Below are 20927 nucleotides of genomic sequence, written 5' to 3' on the forward strand. Positions count from 1 at the left end.
AAATTTGAAACTATTCAACAATTTCGTGGTATACCATCATATCAAGATGGAGACTATTCTCCATCTCAGGGACCTTCTACTTCAAAACGATTGGTTGGTCTGACTGGACCTACAGGATGCGTATCTCTCGGTGCCCGTTCATCCCTCCTACAGGAAGTATCTTCAGTTTCAGTGTGGGACTCCCTTCTTTCAGTTCAAAACTCTTCCTTTAAGGCCCTTCATCAGCCCCTTGGAGTTTCACCAAGATCTTCAAACCAGTATTGACCTTCATCAGAGGTCAGGGGATAAGACTCATTGTCTATCTCGACGATTTCCTCATCATAGCATAGGACAAGTCTTGCCTGATGGATCAGTTAAACCTTTGCCGGGACCTCTTGTCTTGGCTGGGATTTCTCATAAATCTGCAAAATTCTTTTCCACCGTCTCAAATTTCTCGGTTTCATAGTGAACACTGTAGATTCAGTGTTTCAACTCCCTCAACAGAAGGTGACTCTGATAAAGAGGTTTGTCATGCCTTATCTATCCTCAGATCTTTAGCTCGTTTAGTAGGCCGTCTTTCCTCCTCCATTCAGGCCATCTTTCCAGGACCCATTCATTACAGGGCTCTTCAGAGGTTAAAAATCCGTCACCTTCGCAAGGGTATAGCTTACTCAGATCCTGTCGTTCTGGATCCCGAGTCCAGGGTCACTTAAACGCTTGGAACGGGAGAACGATTTTCTCTGACGGCCCAGATCTTGTCTTAGAGTCAGATGCAAGTCTGACAGATTGGGGGGCAAGATGTGGTCAACTCTTGACTGGGGGTCCATGGTCCGTTCCGGAGTCCTCACTGCACATCAACTGTTTAGTGATGCCTGCAGGTTCCATTGTCATCCAGTCCTTTATAAAAGACAAAATAAAATGCTCAATTCTTCTGAGAATGGACAACCTGTCCGCAGTCAGGTATATAAACCGTTTAGGCGCAACGAGATCCAAATCTCTGGCACTCTTGGCCAGGAGTTTGTGGGAGATTTGTCTCCCAAGGAATATCTCGGTCAAGGCGGAATACCTCACAGGCAAGCTGAATGTGGTGGCAGATTGGTCTTCCAGGCATACTTACGACTCAAGCGATTGGAAACTTCATCCTTCCGTGTTCAATCATCTTTCTTCGCTCTTCTGGGCCATACCAATAGACCTTTTTGCTTCCCAGATCAACTATCAACTTCCTGCCTTCTTCAGCTGGAGGCCAGATCCGTTGGCGATGGCCACAAACATTTTCCTGCAGTTATGGCCTCCTTCTCTTCTCTACTCCTTTCACCCCTTTTATTGCTCGGGTGCTAGTGCACGCCTGAAGACAGAATTCCTCCCTGGTTCTCATCACTTAATTCTGGCAGTCCCAGCCTTGGTATCCAACCCTGTTGGAACTATCCTCAGATTTTGCAGTATTAATCCCTCCTTTTCCCGATCTTCTCTTGAACCCTCAGGTTCTTGCTCACAATTTAATTCTAGAAGGCTCCCTTCATCTCATAGCATGGACAATTTCGGGGCTTCCTGGAGAACCCAAGGAATTTCGGAGGAAGTTGTCCAGTTAATTCAGCAATCCTGGGCTCCGGGTAAATCAAGGGTCTATACATCCGCATGGTTGGTTTGGTGTAGCTGGTGTGTGGACAGGGATTCAGATCCCTTTTCAGCAGATTTAACTTTAGTGGTGAATTTTCTGGCTTCCTTAGCTTCACAAGATAAAGCTTATCATACTGTTAATACTTACAGGTCTGCGATCTCTTCAGAACATATCAAGGTGGATGGAAGGCCTGTTGGAGAACACCCACTGGTTTGTCGACTTTTAAAGGGAGTATGTTTTGCTAAACCTCTTGTTCCAAAATACAATGTGATGTGGGATGTTGATTCAGTACTTCGATTGCTTCTTGCATGGCTGGATAATGCTGATTTATCGTTAAAACATTTGTCTGCAAAATTGACTATGCTTGTGTTTAGTCTCTGTTAAACCTGTATCAGTTGTTAAGGTTTTAGGTGTTTATTTTCAAGTCTTTAGACGTACCAAGACTAATTTATCCACTATTCTTTATCCCCTTTTTCCCTCTCAACCTAAATTGTGTGTTGGTAATTGTTTGAAGACTTGCGTTTCTCGAACTGCAGAGCTCAGGGTTCCCTCCTCGTCTCAATTGCTTATTTCCTTTCAAAAACCCACAAACCTGTCTCGGCTCCCACCTTGGCTCGTTGGGTTAGGTGGCTTATGTCCCTGCCTGGTGTTTCTACCCTTTCTTATGGTGCTCATTCGGTGAGAGGAGCTACAGCTTCCCGAGCCTTCTGGGCAGGGGCTAGTTTACAGGATATCTTCGGATCTGCAGATTGGTCAAACGTTAGTACGTTTAGAACTTTTTGTTGTAAACCTGTTAATCATCCATTGGACACTGTTATTTCATTGCTTTAAACAAGCATAATATGAACCTCCGGTCTTGTAATAAAAATTAGATTTTCCTAGTCTGGTGTCAGGAAAGCTAAATTTTATTAAAGACAGGGAGACAAGTATTATCCCACCACATTACTTTTAACCTTCCCTGTTTATTCTTCTGCAGTTGTCACTTCCGCAAACAGCTCAGCCACCTCCGGTTGATCCTCTCTCAGTTTTTCCTGGCCTGAAAGCTCCGTGCGGAAGTTCATCTTCACCAGTTTTTTCCTCTCAGTTTCTCATGGAATTCTGCAAGGATTTCTTCTCTGCTCTTCTGACTTTATATATAGTTCTATTGGTGCTCTCACATTATATTTTGGACTGACTCTGGCAAGAAAAGAGGGCTTGTTGCTCTCAGTCAAGATTGTTATGTGAAAGTTCGACGTCAGATTGGTCAACCCTATTGTGATGTTGTTTTGTAGTTTTTTTTCCAAGGGTTTCTGGGATTTGTGGTTCTTGGCTGCTGTTTAATACAGTTAGAAAAGAAATGCATAATACTCGCCCCCGTGTCTTTAACAAAATCTAGCTTTCCGACACCAAGGCTAGGAAAATCTCAATTGTATGGTAATAATAACTCAAACTGGTCCATTAAAAAAACTGGGGAATTATTAAAACAGTGAACTTCTGACACCTGGGTAAATTGGTGGGTTTTCTATGCAAAGTAAAGTGGACCACTACTTCCTCATTGTCGTGCCTTATCCGAGTTAACATACTTAAGGCATTGCCTGTCAGCGCCCTCGCAAGACCTACTAATAAAATGTAGTCCTCCTTTTGTTTCTAGCACTAGCCTACTGCCTCCTTTCTGCCCAGAGGGCGGCACAGCCTGCTTGCTGCCGAGCTGGCATTCTCATGTCCTCGAGTGATGCGTTAAGTAGGAAGTGAGGGTTTTAGTATATATTTTTGCAACGCTGCTTTTCATTCATATGTTTATCTGTGCGGGCAGTGAGAGTGGATGTAAGTTTTTCAGCACTTCAGTGGCAGTTGCACTCCTTGCTCTTATGCTGAGAAGCAGTAACAAGAAGTATGTGTCTGTCCCGGACCATTGGAAGCGCCAAGTTGTTGTGCATGTTTTGTTTGGGTATGCACAGCTGGAAGGGGGCCGGTTTAAGATAAGCAGTGGTGGTGCGCTGATAATAGAGGGGTTTTAAAACCATGTGGCAATATTTTGGGTGACATTCCTGGACTCAGGTAAAGAAGATAAGTAAAGGCATTAGGAAGTTTCTTTGTTTTGCTTACCTATTAAGGTTAGGGTCCTCTGTTGGAAAATAATAATTTCGAAATTAGTTAAGGTCTTAGACTCTCACTCTGAAAAATAAAGAGGAGGGTTTAGGGGAGTCCTATTTACAGAAGCCTGGTTTAATTGCCAAATTAATTGATTAATTATTGGATCTTCTTAAGGATTCGCCTATCAGCAGATGGGGGACGTTCAAACTACAATTATTTCAGTACTAGTTGTGCTGATGGAGGAGTCTCTGCAAGAGATAATATGGGCAAGGAAATGTGTCCAGAAAAAAGGACCATCTGTCTGCAGTCTAGTGCCCGCCCCTGCCCAACCCCCTAAGAAAATGGGGAGGATCCATGAGGGATTTGAAGTCTCTCATAAAGGGCACAGTGATATCAACTTCAGCTGAAGCCCAGGATAAGACGCAGAAACTGTACTCTGACGTGGACTCCTAGGAGAGTTCCAGGAGAAAATATATTCAGGGGTATCTACTTGTGGAAGTGACAGTCCGTATAGCAGATAATCTGAAATTTCAAAAGAAACCTCAGCAGGAACAGGAGGATTTCTATGCTCCGTATAAGCTGCTCTACATGTGGATGTTCTTCCGTTCCATGATTCCATGATGTTGTAAAAACCATGCTATTCAAGGAGTGAAAGACTTGGAGAAGTCTCCTTTCCCCAGGTTTCTATTGAATGAGATATCCTCTGGAGCCATTTGATGTTAATTTTATCCAGGTAACAAAAGTTAATGTAATCCTGGCAAGTATGGTCACCACATAATTCTTAGCTTTTGAGGAGTCATCTCTTCCGGATGCCCTGAAGAAAAAATAGAGTACACCTTTAAGCGCAAACACCTATGCTGTTTATGCTTCCCAACCATTGTTAAAAGATATTCAATTACTCTCAGATGGTTTGGAGGATGGTGAAGATTTCACAGCAGTATTGGGAAAGATGGAAATTCTGGCACAGTTTTTGTCAGACACAATGTTTGATTCTTTATGGGTGGCATTACCAACTTTAGGGGCTGCAGTAGGCCGACAGATTCTTGGGCGACTGATTGTTTGATTCACAATTGGATGACATGGTGAAAAAGTCAAAGGAGGGAAGGACAATTATATTTCCTTTTCATGCTGCTCAGACCAAGCAAGCATTTTTCCAGAGAACCCAGGGCAACAGGTCAGAGATGAAAAGCATCCCTTTCGAGGCTGGGCCCGAGGTCAGTGGCCTGTACTGTTCTCTTTTTCCACAGTCAGACAATCAGCAACAGAGTAATCCCAACTACAAGGACACAGGAGTGGGAGCCCCTCTAATGGATTTTTATCCACAGTGCTTTTGTGTGGTAACCGACAAATGGTTTCTGAAGAAGGTAAAAGATGGCTATTCCAGAGTTTGCAAACCCGCCTCCAGGTCATCTGTTCCAAACCACCAGTGTTCCAAAGGACCTGATAGAGAGGCAAACAATGTTGGATGAAGTTCAGGCAATGATCAATGGGAGCCATAGCACCAGTCCCGGTATCTCAGAGAGAAGGTATGGGTTTTATTCTATAATCTTTTTGGCACCAAAATCGGGGAAAAGTACAGGCAAGTGTTGGACTTGAAATGGCTGAACCGGTTTGTGCGATACAGAGCACTTACACTACGAATTGTAATTCTGATTCTGGCAAAGCAATACTACCTAGTGACCCTGGACTTACAGAATACTTATTTTCATGTCCTGATGAGGGATGAGAGTCAACAATTTCTCGGATTTCAGATTCAGGCCTAGCACTTCCAGTTCAGTTGCACTCCCCTTTGACTCTTTGTCGCCAGGAGTGTTCACAAAGCTACTGGTACCTGCTGTTTTTTGTTTGTTTTTTTATTTTTCCTTACCAGGACAAATGGTTGATTTCTGGTTCTTTTATGTTTAAGAAGGTGAAGGCCTGTGTGAGGATGGTGTGCTTCTGTTTAGAAGATATAGGATTCATTGTGAATCATCAAAAGTCTAGTCTGCATGAAGAGCAGTAAAGGACATTAATTGGGGCACTAATAGACACTCAGAAAAGGCAAATATTCATGACAAAGCTTAAAGTCCAGTCTCTTAAGGCCACAGTGTTCCAGATACTACATATACTGCAAGCAACAGCCAGGCAATGGCTAACAAATTGTAGTTCTTTTGTCTCAACACCACTTGAAAGCGGCAGTTTATCACCTACTAGACAACTCGCCCCAATTGACTCAAGAATATGACTGATTCATATGTGCTCAGTTTCAAAAGAAGTAAGGTGTCACTCACAGTGGTGGCCGGATCCAAGAAAGCCCAAAATTTGCAACGTCAGAAAACAGTGCATGGGGCTGTGGAGCCACTCTTAAATGGGTGAAAGGAAAAAGAGATTGGTCAAATGCAAAAAGATTACATTCCTGAAGTTGGAGTGTTTGGTGTGCCTTTCAAACCTTTTCACACCTATAGAGAAGGCTGCAATGTTCGTGAGAACTGACAACAAGAGGCAAAAGCTAATCTAACCAGGCAGGGGGTCCATAGATCAGGGAGTTATCAAAATTTGCCATGGAAATCTTTCTATGTGCAGAACAACACCTCTGAAATTTGAGGGTGATGTATAACCCAGTGATAGCTTGATTCACAATCTGACTTCAATCTCCTATCATCTAAATATGGAGGTTTTTCAGTGGCTAGTAAGGAGGTGCGGATGTCCTAGTTGCATCTGTTTGCGTCTCCAAGCAATGTCCATCTCCTGCAGTTTTCCTCTGAAACGTGGCATCTAGGGGTGTGAGCAGTAGCTGCAATGTCAGTCTAGTGGCCGACGGGGCTACTATTTGCGATCCCTCCAATACTGCGCCTTCCGAGGGTATTGCAAAATGTTACATGCAATCGTGTTATGGTAATTTGGATAACACCCTTTTGGCTCAGCCAGGCTTGGTTTCGGTTGTTGACCCTGTTGGCACGGGGCAAATACTTCCACCTCCCCCTTCAAACTTCACCCCTTCTGTTGCTGACAGTTGGAAACAGGAGACTAAACAGCAACCATTCCAAGGTCTAGGCTTTCAAAGAAAGTAGCTATTGATATACAGGCTTGTAGAAAACCATCACCTCTTACACTATATGCAAGATATTTTAGGAACTTTGGTAATTAGTGCCAAAAGAAAAGAGTATATCCAATGTTGTATGGCGAGTTTCTTATTTCCGATTTTTTGTGTGATCGTCTTGAATTGCTGCTGTCCCTGTCAACACTGTCAGCACAGTGGGCAACGATAAAAGGGGGTGTAGACACCCTGGTGGGAAAATGGACAAGGTTGTTCCTTTAGTTTTCAAACTTTTAAAAAGTTTTAAGCTGAAATTGGCAGTAACTCAGTCTCTTATAACTACATGGGATTTGGCGTTAGTGCTTAATGGCTAACAGGAAAAGCCCTTTAAGCCCAGAGTCTGCACACATAGCTTGGGTCTCAGCAAAGGTGTTATTTTCTTCTGGCAATAACTTCCACCAAAAGACTGGTTGGAGCTTGTGGCACTGTTTTGCCAGTGGTAGCTGAAGTTGTGGGTTCTGTCCTCCCTGGGGCATTAGATGTCAAAGGTGTTACAGTGGTTTATCTATCAAGAACAAAATAATTTTTGCACATCAAGCGCTTTGTAGCTCACGGGGCATAGCACAAAAACATTGCCACTGCAACTTTGAGCAGATGTGTGAAACAGGCCATCAACAAGGCATAAGTTTCAGCTGGAGGAGAAGCCCGGGAGGGTTTACAAAGCCGGTGTCTGTGTCTTGGGTCAGAATATGCTGGAGTGTCTCAACAAGGAATTTGTTGGTCCGCACCCTGGTCCACTCCTAATACTTCTGTGGTGCATTATAGGTTGGATATAAAGCTGCAATTAAGTAATTGTGGCATATTTTTTCTGACTGCAATTGAGTGGAATACTTGTGGTTGACTAAGAAAGTCTATATTAAAAGTATATCAGTGTTTGACTGGCTTATGTATATCCTAAAGCATGGGTACTCACAAACTTTTTCTCTGGGCCAAAATTGCAGTATGGTTTGCGGCCGAGGGCCGCACTGAAGTGACAGCGGGGGTGGTGGGGGGCTTATAGGGGGGCCCAACCACCCCGGCCCCTTTTTCAAAACATTGCTCCCCCAGTAACACACACAGCGCCATACACACACAGTGCCATCTGCTCTCACCCCTACCCCAGTATCACACACAGCGCCATCTGCTCTCACCTCTACCCCAGTAACACACAGTGCCATCTGCTCTCACCCCTACCCCCAGTATCTCACACAGCGCCATCTGCACTCACCCCTACCCCAGTAACACACACAGCGCCATCTGCTCTCACCCCTACCCCAGTAACACACACACAGCGCACACACACAGCGCCATCTGCTCTCACCCCTACCCCAGTAACACACACACACAGCGCACACACACACAGCGCCATCTGCTCTCACCCCTACCCCAGTAACACACACACACAGCGCACACACACAGCACAATCTGCTCTCACCCCTACCCCAGTAACACACACACAGTGCCATCTGCACTCACCCCTACCCCAGTAACACACAAACAGCGCCATCTGCTCTCAACCCTACCCCAGTAACACACACAGCGCACACACACAGCACAATCTGCTTTCACCCCTACCCCAGTAACACACACACAGCGCACACACACAGCGCCATCTGCTCTTACCCCTACCCCAGTAACACACACAGCGCCATCTGCTCTCACCCCTACCCTGGTAACACACACACAGCGCAATCTGCTTTCACCCCTACCCCAGTAACACACACACTACATTAAAAACAAATAAATAAATAACCAAAGAGCCTTACCTGCCTCAATAAAGCACTGTAAAGATGCCACAAATGTAGAACGGCAGGCAGGCGGGCGGCAGACGTGGAGCCGGTGACAGGAAATGAGATGAAAAAGCCCCGTAAAAGTTAGATGCAAGCACTGACTTTTAAGGGGCTTTGGCTTCCAGGATCGTCATGAAAATGCCATAAATAATGGCCGGCGTTCGTAAACATAGAGGAGGGCCGCGGGAGCATGTGCAAAGAAGCCACTATTGCGCATGCTCCTGCGGCACTCTTCTATGTTTATATACTGCGGCCATTATTATCTGGCGTTTCTTGGACGTATCCGTGGGCCGCCAAGGTAGGTGTGTGGGGCCGCTGGCGGCCCGCGGGCCGTACTTTGAGTAACGTCATCCTAAAGCATGACTGAGACAAGAAGTGACGATGATTTACATCCCAACTTAGATTTGTTCAAGTCATTTACATTTTGCTTCTGCTCATCCCAGTATACAGCACAGGGCAATGGGACAGCCCACTTTATACCCTGTCATGCACTGTGAGTGGTATCAGTTTGCTTGATCAATTGCACGGCCGTCTGAAAAGAAAGGCACTTTGCTGCTAGGGCTGCTATAACTGGGGTTTTTAGGATACTCGTTTATTTTTATGTTTTTGCCATTTGTTTTTGCATACTGCACATACTTGTAAACCCATTTTTAAAAGTATATGCTCACCAGGACCAGAATTTTTTTATGTTGCTGATGAGTTTTTTATTGCTCAACAAACTGTATGACAGGCAAAGAAGTCTACATAAGTGGTCTTGCCTAAGGTACGCACAATGAGCAAAGAAAGAATGAGCATCCAATACATGGGCATACACAATGAACACTCACATTTTTGCTTATAGCTCCAGAACTTCTAAACAAGAAATGAAAAACCCAGGTAAGGCACAAAATAATAAGACTGCCTTGACACTAAAGTTGGTGGCCCTTCGTTACTTGGTTTCACAGTTCAGCCCGACAAACAGTACAAAGGGGAAAACACCTTGTTAAATTTTAAGTGAGAAGCTTTGGGTTCCACCCGACCCACTTTAAATATTATAAACCATTTGATCAATCTGCTTAGACTGAGCATTTAGAATACTGTTCCTTCCAAGTTTGGTTAAAAAACGAAACGATAAAAGGGCGTCAGTATTAAAGGTGTAACAAGAAGATTCCCTGTGGAGGAAGGTGCCAATCTTACAAAGACATGTGACTGCAGAAAGCTACCTCTGAACTGTAGACTGGAGGTTTTGTATAAAATCTAGATAAAGAGTAAAAGAAACAAGGCCTAGAGTTCTGGACAAGTCAAGACCTCTATTTGTTATGGAGATTCAGACTCTCATCCCAAACTCCCACACTTTGTGGACGAAGGCCCGAACCCGAAGGCGGCTCGAGGGGCCGGAGTGGAAACCCCCTCCGAGGCCCTCGAGAAAAGTGCACCTGTAGGGGCGCGCAGACAAGGGGGGACGGGAAGTGGTCTCCCTTCACTCATTCATTCACCCCCTCCTTCCCTTCCAAGCCCTCGGCACAGGGCAGAAGCGGAAAGAGGGCAATAAACAAGGATGGCCCAATAGGGACTAAAGTAAGTTTTGAATTTCCCCCACTGTGCCTCAGGGACATAGGTGGGGGCTTAAAAGGAGACTGCCCAGCCCAGAACCCCTCTTTATTACCTGGACGGCCGGGCAGCAACACAAAGAGGACACCCACCCATATCAAACACAAAGTACCCAGGATGTTGCAGGCTGGGTCAAAGGGTTGCAGTGGAAAATGAGTGTTAAAGAACAAGGAAGGCCACACCCAACTCAGCGGGGTGGCAGGGCTACTTACCTTGGGATGCCTCAAGGCAGGGTAAGGCAGTCACGGAGGTACATGAAATTTGGCACTCGCAGCCCGGGTCCACTGGAGAGCTGGACACAAGGACTAACCGAGGTAGGGAGTTAAGCCTAAAAATAAAATGAGTACCCTCCTACATAAAAAAATAAAACTGTCAACTCCAAGATGCAACATAACCTATGGACTAAACGCTTGAGTGATTTACGCCAAATTGATTGATGGGCATGTGATATGCAGATATCGGCAATTTAAGGGGTTGTTAACATGTCAAAAGTGATTTATGACCAAAATGTAAGCAATGAACTCATGGGCTTTCAACCTCATTGATGACTTGTGGCAACTCATGGCCTTTATTGTGTGCCTGTGATATGACACAATGATTTATGGCCCTCATAAAGGTATGGGAAAACATGCTGTAAATAAATGTTAATAAACTGTGACCAGCATTTCCCAAACCAAGAAACTGATTCAATCTGGGTGAGATTTAATCTGAGACCTCATGCACCATGCCCACATAAATTCCCTGTTTGCTCGGTCATGCCCCATTAGCAGTCCTATTGACCAGTTTCGAAGCTGTTACGGGGGTGATATGCCACGGATGGTTGCGAAGCCACGCTGGTATGTCACTTGCACCAGCTCACACTCACGTACGCAAACACTAGGAATGGAAAAAGTGGTGCCAGAGACCGATAGTTATTTTTTTCGCACACGTACAAAGCTAATAAGGACAGAGAATAGCTGTCTGCGCCACCATGCGCTCAGCGTTACTACAACCGCCCCGGACCTCCCCGTTACGAAACATAAACTTTAGCTTTCCGCTAGACACCACTGTGAACTGTATAGCACTGTGGTGTAGCATGTTTCAGAGCACAACAGCGCTTCTTCTGTCTCTAAAAAATGTGAAACCTCTTGCAAGGATTCTTTAAATAAAATCTGATTTTGAATGTCCTATTTGTACTCTAGCTTAATTTGCCCTCGTCTGGCTCTTTAAATCCTGTCGCATTCTCCCACTCGTTTCAATGATAAGTGAAGCCGATGTCAACTTGTCCTTGAAGCTCAATCGTCCTGTCATATCCCGGCGGGTCACGTGCCCTTGATTTAAAGCAAATAATATCACCTCAGATCCAGCGTCCTCAGCTGAAAGACGAAATTCGCACAGGGCGCATTCTAAAGAAGGGTCACGCCGAACAGGCCCCTCTGGCACACGGACAGAGAGAGGGCTACGCGGAAGCCATTGCGGGTTTAGAGGTGGCACAGACCCTGCCAGTAATTCGACATAAGCTTTTATCATACCCACTTCCTTATGAGTACTTGATTTAAGAGAAATCAAGAACCTCACATTTTGGAGACTTGCTCCCATTATTAGAAGCTGCTGGAAACAGAGATCATCCTCCCTCGCGAAGTCCCATAGGCTCCGTTGCCCACGTGTCTTGTCTGTAGACATATAGTAATTTGCATCAGGCGCTACGGGCAGCCCGCCTCAGGACCCCGGTTGCTGGGCGACCTGCCTTGGCTGGGGAGGAGAGGGGGGGCGGAGGGGACGCAAGCGATGGATTGTGGGGTATTTGAGCGGGGGAATGGGGGAGAAGGGCAGAGGGCGGGAAAGAGGAGATGCTGATAGGAAGGAAGCTGCTGGCATTTTAGCTGAGAGGACTACAGGTCAGGGACAAGAGGACGGAGGTAAACTGGGACTTTAGGGAGGACAGGATCAACTCTTAGAAGGCTCATGTAAGAGTATTCAAGGCAAGTCCACGTGCTAAAGAACTGCCAGGTTAAAGAAAAGAAAAAAGAAACCGCTTGTAAAGGCTTCAGAGACCTACCTGGCGTACCCCGCCTCAGATACAGAGCGGCAAGAGGTGTGACGCCGCAGACGGGCTCAGCAGTGAATTTACGCTCCCTACAAGACCCAATCTATAGATAACAAGCCCACGAGAACAGACCATCGAGCAAAGGAAGCGGAACACTCTTGAACAGGGCTAAAGAGATAGTGAGGGGCGGGGTCACACGAAAGGGGCAGCAGGAGGCGGTACCAGGGAAAGGAGACAGCAACAAGCACGAGGACAGCGAAATAAAGTGCCGGTGGAGAAAGGGCAGCAAGAGTCAGGGCAGAGAAACACGTCAACAGAAGGTAGAGAAGAGCAAACCCAGTGCTGTCAGCTCAAGGCAGTTTCTGCAGACAGACAACCATGAGGATGGCTGCCGACGAGCCACAGGCTAAGAAGATCAAGCTGCACGAAAAGGAGAAGACCGAGGAAGACGGGTAAGATCTTTAATGGCGGCTTCTTTGCTGCATCTTGGGGATTGGGGAACATGGAGAGCTGGAGACGTGAAATTAGGGATTCTTCACCGATCTTGGAAGGCACACGTGTGAAATTTTCTGGCATCCGACCAAAATGTCTCATAAGAGCAGAAACGTGATTTCCAAGTGAGAAAAGGAGCGTCTTTGGAGATATTGATAGAGGCTGTCCAGGATTGGGACTGCCCTCGATCACGTGAGTGTCTAAACCAGAAGTATTCAGACTTTTTTGCCCTGACTCCCACAACCTAAACTAAATGTTCTGAAGTCTGCCACCACCCTCCAAAAGTTTTATGACGAGGAGTGAGCAAAGGGGTAGGTAGGGCTGATCGGGGGGTGTTCGGATTATGCACACTTTTCGGGTGAGTCTTTCTGCAGCTCACAATCCACAGGAGATGTAAGACTTCTAAAAGAGCAAAAATGCCAAAGAAAAACAATTGACTAAAGAAAAACAGTACTTCCCATAAACGGGGTGCTGTGACCTCTTACACTCCTGGGCCCCAGTACACTAAAGATACCTTTGGCCCTGGAAAGCAGGTTACCTCCTCCTTCTTTATTTACCCCCCCCCTCACACCCCCAATCATGCATGACCCTCATTTCAATCTTGAAAAAGGCTCTGGGTCCATTTCTGTAACAAAAATGAGCTCCTGCATATTGCCTCCTCCCACCTTTTTCCCAGCAGGGTAACCTCTGCCCTAGTGCTAGCAAGGAAAATGTGCCACAAGACTCCATTTTTTAAAGCAACACGTTAATAATTTGATGCCCTTGAGTCCCTATGCCGTGTCACCTTCTTCGCTAATGACAGCTACTGGCTGGCAAAGCAGGCTGTCTTCTTTACCCTTTGTTAACAACAGGGATTCCTATCTCTCTGATGCTCAATGTAGGAGGCTGGCTCAGTTTATGGTGAACACCTATAGTGTGCCATCCTACACTGAGACCAGACAATGTTTTAGTGATAGTGAATAGGTGTCCAGATAGCAGCAGCTCTCTAGGGGTAGCTGAGGCGAGCAGCTAAACCTTATCCAGAAGGAATGTAAAGCACTTGCATTACCACAGTAGTCAAGACAGTAACTTACTCGCAAGAAGGAACCACACAAGTGCTTAAAAAAAAAAAAGATACTTTATTAGAACACTACTACAAAACTGACATTGGTATATCTTCCTTTGGGGATATTACACACAATATACACATAAAATAACCATCAGAAATAGCATAAAAAATACAGGGCCCTAAGGAAGGGCCAAACCATGTACTAAAAAAGTGGAATGTGATAGTGGGACTCCAGCCAAGTTTAGGTGAGGTGGTTAGCTGGGGGCAGTTGGGAACACCAGAGGTAAGTACAGCAATTGACCCCAGCAACCAGGAGTAAGTCAGTTACCCATGCTGTTGTCTATATTCTTACACAGTGTAGTGGGTGGAGTTTGTGGAAATCAGGACCCTTCCCAGCAGACTCAGAGGAAACCAGCGGGTAAGAGGAGCGATGGAGAGTACCCTTACCCCAGGATATCTAGAAAACTTGAGTACCTACACCAGGGACCCAGATGAAGAGGGGAGAAGGAACTCTCTCTGAAGACTGTGGCTGCCTCGGTTTGTCTAGCTGCTGTCATGACCCTTGGACCAGGACGGTGGAACCCAGGTACGGATTCCGGACGTGGAGGACCTGCAAAGGAAGGGGGACATAGTCCAGCACCCAAGAAGGAGCCCAAGTGGTGCAGGTGGCAATGCCCACCCTCCTGAAGATGAAGTTCCTGCAAGTCGGTGGAAGAAGTAGTCAAGCTGCGTAGTCCAGGAGCTGACGAAGATCCTAGGAGTCAACTACGAGCTGTCCCTAGATGGTCGCCGGATTGCAGGATGGTCAGTGACCAGCTAGATCGCAAACAAGCACTGGCAAGTGCAAATAGGAGTGGCCAAAGGATTTGCAAAGTTGTGGGGACCAGCAAGGTCCAGGAGACTGTACCCATGAGGGGGAGTTAGAGTTGTCCCTCAGAACACAGGAGGGGCAACAGAAGTCCATGGAGCTCCCATAAGTGACCCACAGGCACCGGACACAGGGAGTCACATGGAGGCATTGCCAGCCCAGCAAAATGGAAGTCCCACGTCGCAGGAGTTGCAAGACAGGAGCTGATCTTCGGTCTGCAGAGTGCTGGGGGCTTCTTGGAGCATGAAGATCTCCCGGAGGAAGATTCAACAAGCCCTGGCAAGTGCAACAGTCACAGTGCACAGGGGTGCCAGTCCAGTGGCAGGAGCAGGGCCTACAGTCTCCCAACTTGGATAGAAGGCAAGCAGGACCCAGAGGAGGCCCACAGACCCGCCATCTATGATGCAGGATCTTCGGATGTCCAGAGACAGCAGACCCCACCAACTGGTTGACGATGCCTTGATGTGCCTGCGGCTGCAGGGGAGTGACTCCTTCACTCCAAGGGAGATTCCTGGTATAAACAGAGCCCTTGTGACCCTGGAGGATGTACAGCCTTGGATGTTGCAGAATTCTTGCAGGATCTGGAGAAATAATGTTGAAATGGGAGCCTTCCCACCAGAAGCAGACTTGTTCGGTTCCGGGTGAAGGCCAGCAGTGGTTCCAGAGGACAGGGGAAGAAGATGTCTTACAGAGAGTTCATTGTAGAGTTTTGCTTGACAAATCTGAGGGCCCACCCGTGATGGAACCCTTAAACAACTCTAAAAGGGGGTTGGTCACTCTCTTCAGTGTCCTACCTATCAGAGGGTGTTAGGGTAATCTCCTACCTGGCCTAATCGGGCTTCACCCAGGGGTCTCTACCCATCTTATTTTCAAAATGGCAGAATCAAGTGGCCACATAGGAGAGCCTTGGGCACCTCCCTAGGGGAGGAGCTGGACAGGAGTGTGGTCACTCCCCTGTACTTTGTGTAGGTATGAGCCAGAATGGGAACTGGGTGTTCCTGTACTGGTGCAAACTGGATAATGCAAGGAGGACACCAAATATGCCCTTCAAAGCAGTCTGGGTGCGCTCAGAGGCCTCTGCACCTCAGCCCTTAGACACCTAATACACAGGAAATCCTTCCGTTTGTTCCTCCGTCCTGAACCTGGCTCATCAGCAGGAGGGCAGAACCGTGTCCGGGGGTCAGCAGCAGCGCGGGCTGGCAACTGGACCCTATAAAGCAGCACAGGCAGAACTGGGGAATACACCAGGGAAACCCCAGAGTGCACAAAACCATGCAACTATCACTGGAATTGGTGTAGTTGCATGATTCCAAAATGTTTGATACCAGACATGCCTAGGTTCGAAGTAGCCAGAATGTAGTTGTATCACTTGTGTTGACCAGAGTCCACTACATACCTCAAGATGGCTTCCCCGCACCTACAGAGTCCTGGAATTGGCCTGTGGTCTGTAGGGGTACCCTGCTTATGCAGGGATGCCCTCACACTTAAAGGCATGCACCCTGCCCTTGGGCTAAAGGGTGTACCAGAGGGATGACTTGTAGGTTCTAAGTGCAGTAGTTAGATTTGGCAGTGGAAGACTGCCTGCACCCTTTCATGTAGGCTGCAATGGCAGACTTGTAGTCCCAGTTTGCTTGGGCTCTTATGGGTGGCATAATACTTATGGGTGGCATAATACATGCTGCAGCCCATAGGTGACCCCTGGTTTACCAATGCTCTGGATACCTAGGTACTATAAACTAGGGACTTGCATGGATGTATCAGTATGCCAATTATGGATGTGAAAGGTACTCAATAACTAAATTTAGGGGAGAGAGCACTGTCACTGGGATCCTGGTTAGCAGGATCCCAGTGAACTACAGTCCAAACACACTGACATCAGGCAAAAAGTGGGTTAACTATGCCAGAAAGATGGCACTTTCCCATACCCAAACTACAGTGTCTTGTCTGCTTCAACTTTCCCCTCCTTTGGACCATTACTGTGAGGCCCAAGTATGCACTGGTCCATAATGGAATCAAGGAAGGAAAGTAAAATAGCCACATGCTGAAGCACCAATTATGTTTATGGGTCTGCAAAGCAGGCTATTTACTCTTCCTACTCCACAGAACCATCAGCCCTAGGTCTGTTGCCCAAAGTAGCTTTCTGTAGCCTAAAAAAGAAAATCATATCTAGCAATGCTTACCTTGAGGCCCCTCTGCTTGAAAGTGAAGGATGGGTTGGGAGGAGCTCCTGTGCTCAGTAGCAGCGAGAGGGATTGAGAACTAACTTGCTTTTATTTTCCATTAATGTCAGTGCATGTTATCCCACATGCATTTACCTGAAGGTGAAAAAAAATAGCGAAATACAGAATATATATATATTTTTTTTTTTAGCCATATTGTCCACTCACTGCCCCTGCCCCTTGGCACTTAGTATTAGAATTTCCATGCTTTTTTAACACACTTGAAACCTATATGTAAATGAAGACCGCCTGGAAATCCCTCAGTTGCGCTTCAAGGCTCTGTTCATTTACACATACTTCGGGATGTATTTGTGACCCCAACCCCTGAGAATACAGCCATGGACCCCCAGGTGGCAAGCCCCACAGTTCGAATACCTCTGGTCCAAATCAATGAGTAGTGCATGGTTCCTCACTCTAAACCTTCCCAGTCAAAGATGTTCATATCCCTGCAATAAATATGCCAAGCGGGCATCCCTCCTTATCCATAGAAGATGCACATTCTTGGTGGAGCTAGTCACCTTAACCAATTTCTGGGACTCTTCATTCTCTGGCTTGTGGTTACGTTAATGAAGTTTAGGTGATACTACTGATAAGACTTACGAGCAGCCTCCCAGGCTGCTTGTGGTCTGTGCACCTGGCATCAGTTTAAAACCATCATAGTGATAGTTTCTTATATGGCCATTTCTTTTCGAGCATGATCGCTTTATTCAGATGGTTTGTTTTTGCGTCTAGTTCACTGAATTAGAGGTGGATGCCAGTGAGACTGAGAGGAAGATCGGGACTGCACAATGAGGCCGCCAAGTTTTATTAATTAAACAAACACAAATGATAGACAGAATGCGGAACCAATCAAACATTCACCCCCATTCACAGATCTGGGTTTAATCCATCAATTATTTTTCTCACCATGCCACCCCAGTTTGGACCCAGCCATATGCAAATCAGTTTTGACCCGGTTTCACATGGGAACAGTCCAACCCGAACTGTTAGGCCAGGACCTCCCTGATCGGAAACAAGCATCCTGGGACCGGTTTCAGGGTATCGCCTTTTATCAGCCAGTCTAGCTTGAATCCAGTAGCACAGTGAGCCCAAGACCCACTTCTGGGCATACCCCGCGCACTTAGGGTGACAAAAGCAAACACTCAAAATTGTTGAGGATTACACATGGGTCTGAAGCAAAAAACATGTTTTTAGTCTTTCAGGCGAAAAGGTGTTTGTTTTTTAATGTGAAGCGGCAGAGTGTTCCAAAGATTTCTGGCTTTAACTGTGAGAAGGAATGACCACTCATTTATAATTTGTTAGGCACCTGCCACTTTAATTGGTAGGACAACGTTGGAGAGGAGACTGCATTTAGGGCATTGATTTGTCCTAGTTTTGCTGGAAAAACGTTAGCACTTAAGTGAAATTGGATGTCAGTTTAGTGTCAATAGGGTTTTCTAATGGAAATTCAGGCCATATGATGCAGGAGGATTCTGGCTGCTGAGTTTTGGAGCTGTTTAAATTTGTGATGAATTTTGGTGCCTGCACGTTAGATGTTTGTGTATTTGAGATCAGAGAAAGTACAAGGGCAGCTGTAGTTTCAAGTGTTTGTGGTTACACTAGGTGTGGTAATATCCGTTTTAGGATTTGGAGACTATTAATCAAGGGCTTTAGTAGGGAATCTCTGTGGGGTTCCAGCATTAAGTACACATCTAACAGGGTTCCAAGGCTTTTTTCACTAAGGGGAGTGCCTGTACTAGATCTGCAGGACACAATGAGATATTTTGGGTAGGCGACTAGTTTCCACCTCTAAGTATAGTTGTGATGCCTAGTTCCATCTTTAACATCTGTTAAGCAATGCACAACTATTGAGGGCATGGTAAGGCAGCTGAAAGTCTTAGGTGTTGGTCTTGACTTTATGAGGATGGTTTCTACAATGTCCTGGATCAGATTCTTCCACACAGTCTTGTATTCAGTGAGGAAAGACGTATTGTGGTATTTCAGTACCCTGATGTTTAATGGGATGGCGAGTTTGCCTCTCCAAGTCTTAAGGAAGCGTTTGAAAGTAACGTTGGCAGGGTTAACAAAAGAAAACCCATCCAGGGTATGTATTGCAAGGTACCTCTGATCAGTAATGAGTTTTAACTTGCAAAGCTCCAAGTCCGGAGATTAGCTCCGAGAGTGGGAAGAGTTGCGCAACATTGTTGTGAAAGCGACTATTTTAACGTATTTGGAGGAAGGGGAAAGAGACGTTACTGGCTGGGCTGAGTCATGGATTACCTGAAAAGCCATCTCTGAGCCACACGCTAGCTTCGATCTCCTGATTCTATCTGAGCAGACTTGCAAAATAAGAGAGCTGCCTTTTTGCAAGATTCAACATGCCCCTTCCTTGCTCCACTTGTAGGCTTTTAACATTCTTTCGGCTGATTGTTACAGAGTAATCGTTTTATTTTTCTCTCTCAAGTGTTTATAAGAATTGTGGACGTGAGAAGCAAAGGAAACTCACACGCGAAGGAATAGTTACAGTTTGATGAAAGCCATGCTGTCATAGCAGTGACAAAGCCAATCCTTTTGGTTTTCATATAGTGAAAATTCTGGATCATATTTTGATGCATAACATAAGTACTGCATGCACCCAGACTTCCCGAACACAAAGGACCGGTGTAGCATATGCGACACAGAAACCGTGCACTTTATTCTCATGTATAGGACAGTTGAAGCCGTAAAAAGCACAGGTAGAAGCAATGCATTTTTCTCAACACATGCAAAAAAGGTAGCATTTTCCACAGCAGTGCGACTTTGCTCATGTAGAACAGTTGCTGCACAGGCACCAGCATTGTAAGACGCATGCATCCCGCTCTAAAGCCCCATGCCTCCAGGCTAGATTACACTAAAGGGGAAGCAAAGCAAGCTTCTTTTTTTCCTATTTTAGCATCTTTCACTCCCCATAGAGGATAACCTAGAGGTGAGTAAACAATACAACAAGACAGGCAAGATTAAAACAGGTGTTGGTATACAGTGGTTGAGAGTGAGAATAAAACCTGCAGAAGAGGGAGATTGTGTTACAACTGTTTGGGGTATGCTTCTAAAGTAAGGCCTTTTTCCTGGTGTAATATGTGTAGTGCTGAAATGCTGATTTGAAACCTGATGACGTCTTAATGTCTCGCCTTTTCATTCCTAATCTGGAGGCTTCATGTGGAGTGTATGACAGGTGATTAAAACAATAGGTACACGTGTAGGTAGAAGTACAGTGTATTGTAGCACTGAAGTGTTCAGATGAGAGTGACGGCAGGCACCATGACCGGGACGGATGGGAGAAGGTGATTACAGCATCCTATTATGTTCTAACTCATCCCAAAACTTTGGGCAACAACATAGTATGTGCATTAAGCTCTTAAAATAATATCCACCGAACTTGCAGCCCCTGTTGAGCCTAGAGTTTTTCCAGTGGTGATGATCCAAATCATAACCTGGCTTGTTGTCCATTGATTTCTGATGGCATTGCCTCGGTCAGGTGGCATTGAAAAATGCCTGGAATGTATGATTTCGAGACTAAACCTGTATGCTTTAGTGAGGAATAGGTTTAAAATCAGATTCAAAAGAATTTTAATGTAGTTAGCTTGAAGAACTGTGGGCTAACTGCAGGCGCGCTTCATTATATTAGCAGGAAGAACTTGACACCGTACAATAATGAAGGCATCTAAAATGGCTTTACTAATGACCCTCTTAAGTTCGTTGCATAATTTTTCGCTGCTGTAATTGGCACCAAATGGACCAGTGGATTTTTTTTACAAGAGCAGATTTAGAACGCAATCTGTCCCATAGACAAGTAGATATTTTGTTAAATCCCACACCCCTGGGTTCTGGACTGCCTTTTTGATTTTTGCCGTTTGTCCACAGTGAAGGGCCAAATATGCTGGCTGTTCTGACGTTTTGTCTAAGCTCTATTTGGTACCAGGATAGAAGGTTATTGCCATTGCTAAATGCAAACGTATATCAACTGTTGCTCAAACCGCACTTGGACATTTTTGTTAGGTTGTCCTTGTTCTCCAGTATTGAATCTTTCATAGATTCACATGCTTGAATTTTTCGTGTATTTAGAAAACCAGCAGTACTATGTAATTGTATTAAAAGATAGAGAGAAAGCAATTGACATTGTTAACCAACTCACATTGTTTCAATAGACCTAA

The 20927-nt window shown here is 45.6% G+C and overlaps 1 protein-coding gene across 2 annotated transcripts in view; it reads left to right on the forward strand.

Annotated features, from left to right (window-relative positions):
• Nucleotides 1-11820: 11820 nt before the first annotated feature.
• Nucleotides 11821-20927, forward strand: part of ADK (adenosine kinase) — a 462265-nt gene continuing 453158 nt past the window's right edge. Inside the window, exon 1 of one of the 2 annotated variants that reach the window (XM_069240844.1) lies at nucleotides 11821-12583. In XM_069240844.1, coding sequence (XP_069096945.1) covers nucleotides 12510-12583 — 74 coding nt within the window. In that variant the 5' untranslated portion in view covers nucleotides 11821-12509. The remainder of the gene's footprint in view (nucleotides 12584-20927) is intronic. The other variant, XM_069240846.1, reaches the window with a different exon arrangement.

The sequence above is a fragment of the Pleurodeles waltl genome, chromosome 6 (assembly GCF_031143425.1).
Source record: "Pleurodeles waltl isolate 20211129_DDA chromosome 6, aPleWal1.hap1.20221129, whole genome shotgun sequence".
NCBI classification, from domain to species: domain Eukaryota; kingdom Metazoa; phylum Chordata; class Amphibia; order Caudata; family Salamandridae; genus Pleurodeles; species Pleurodeles waltl.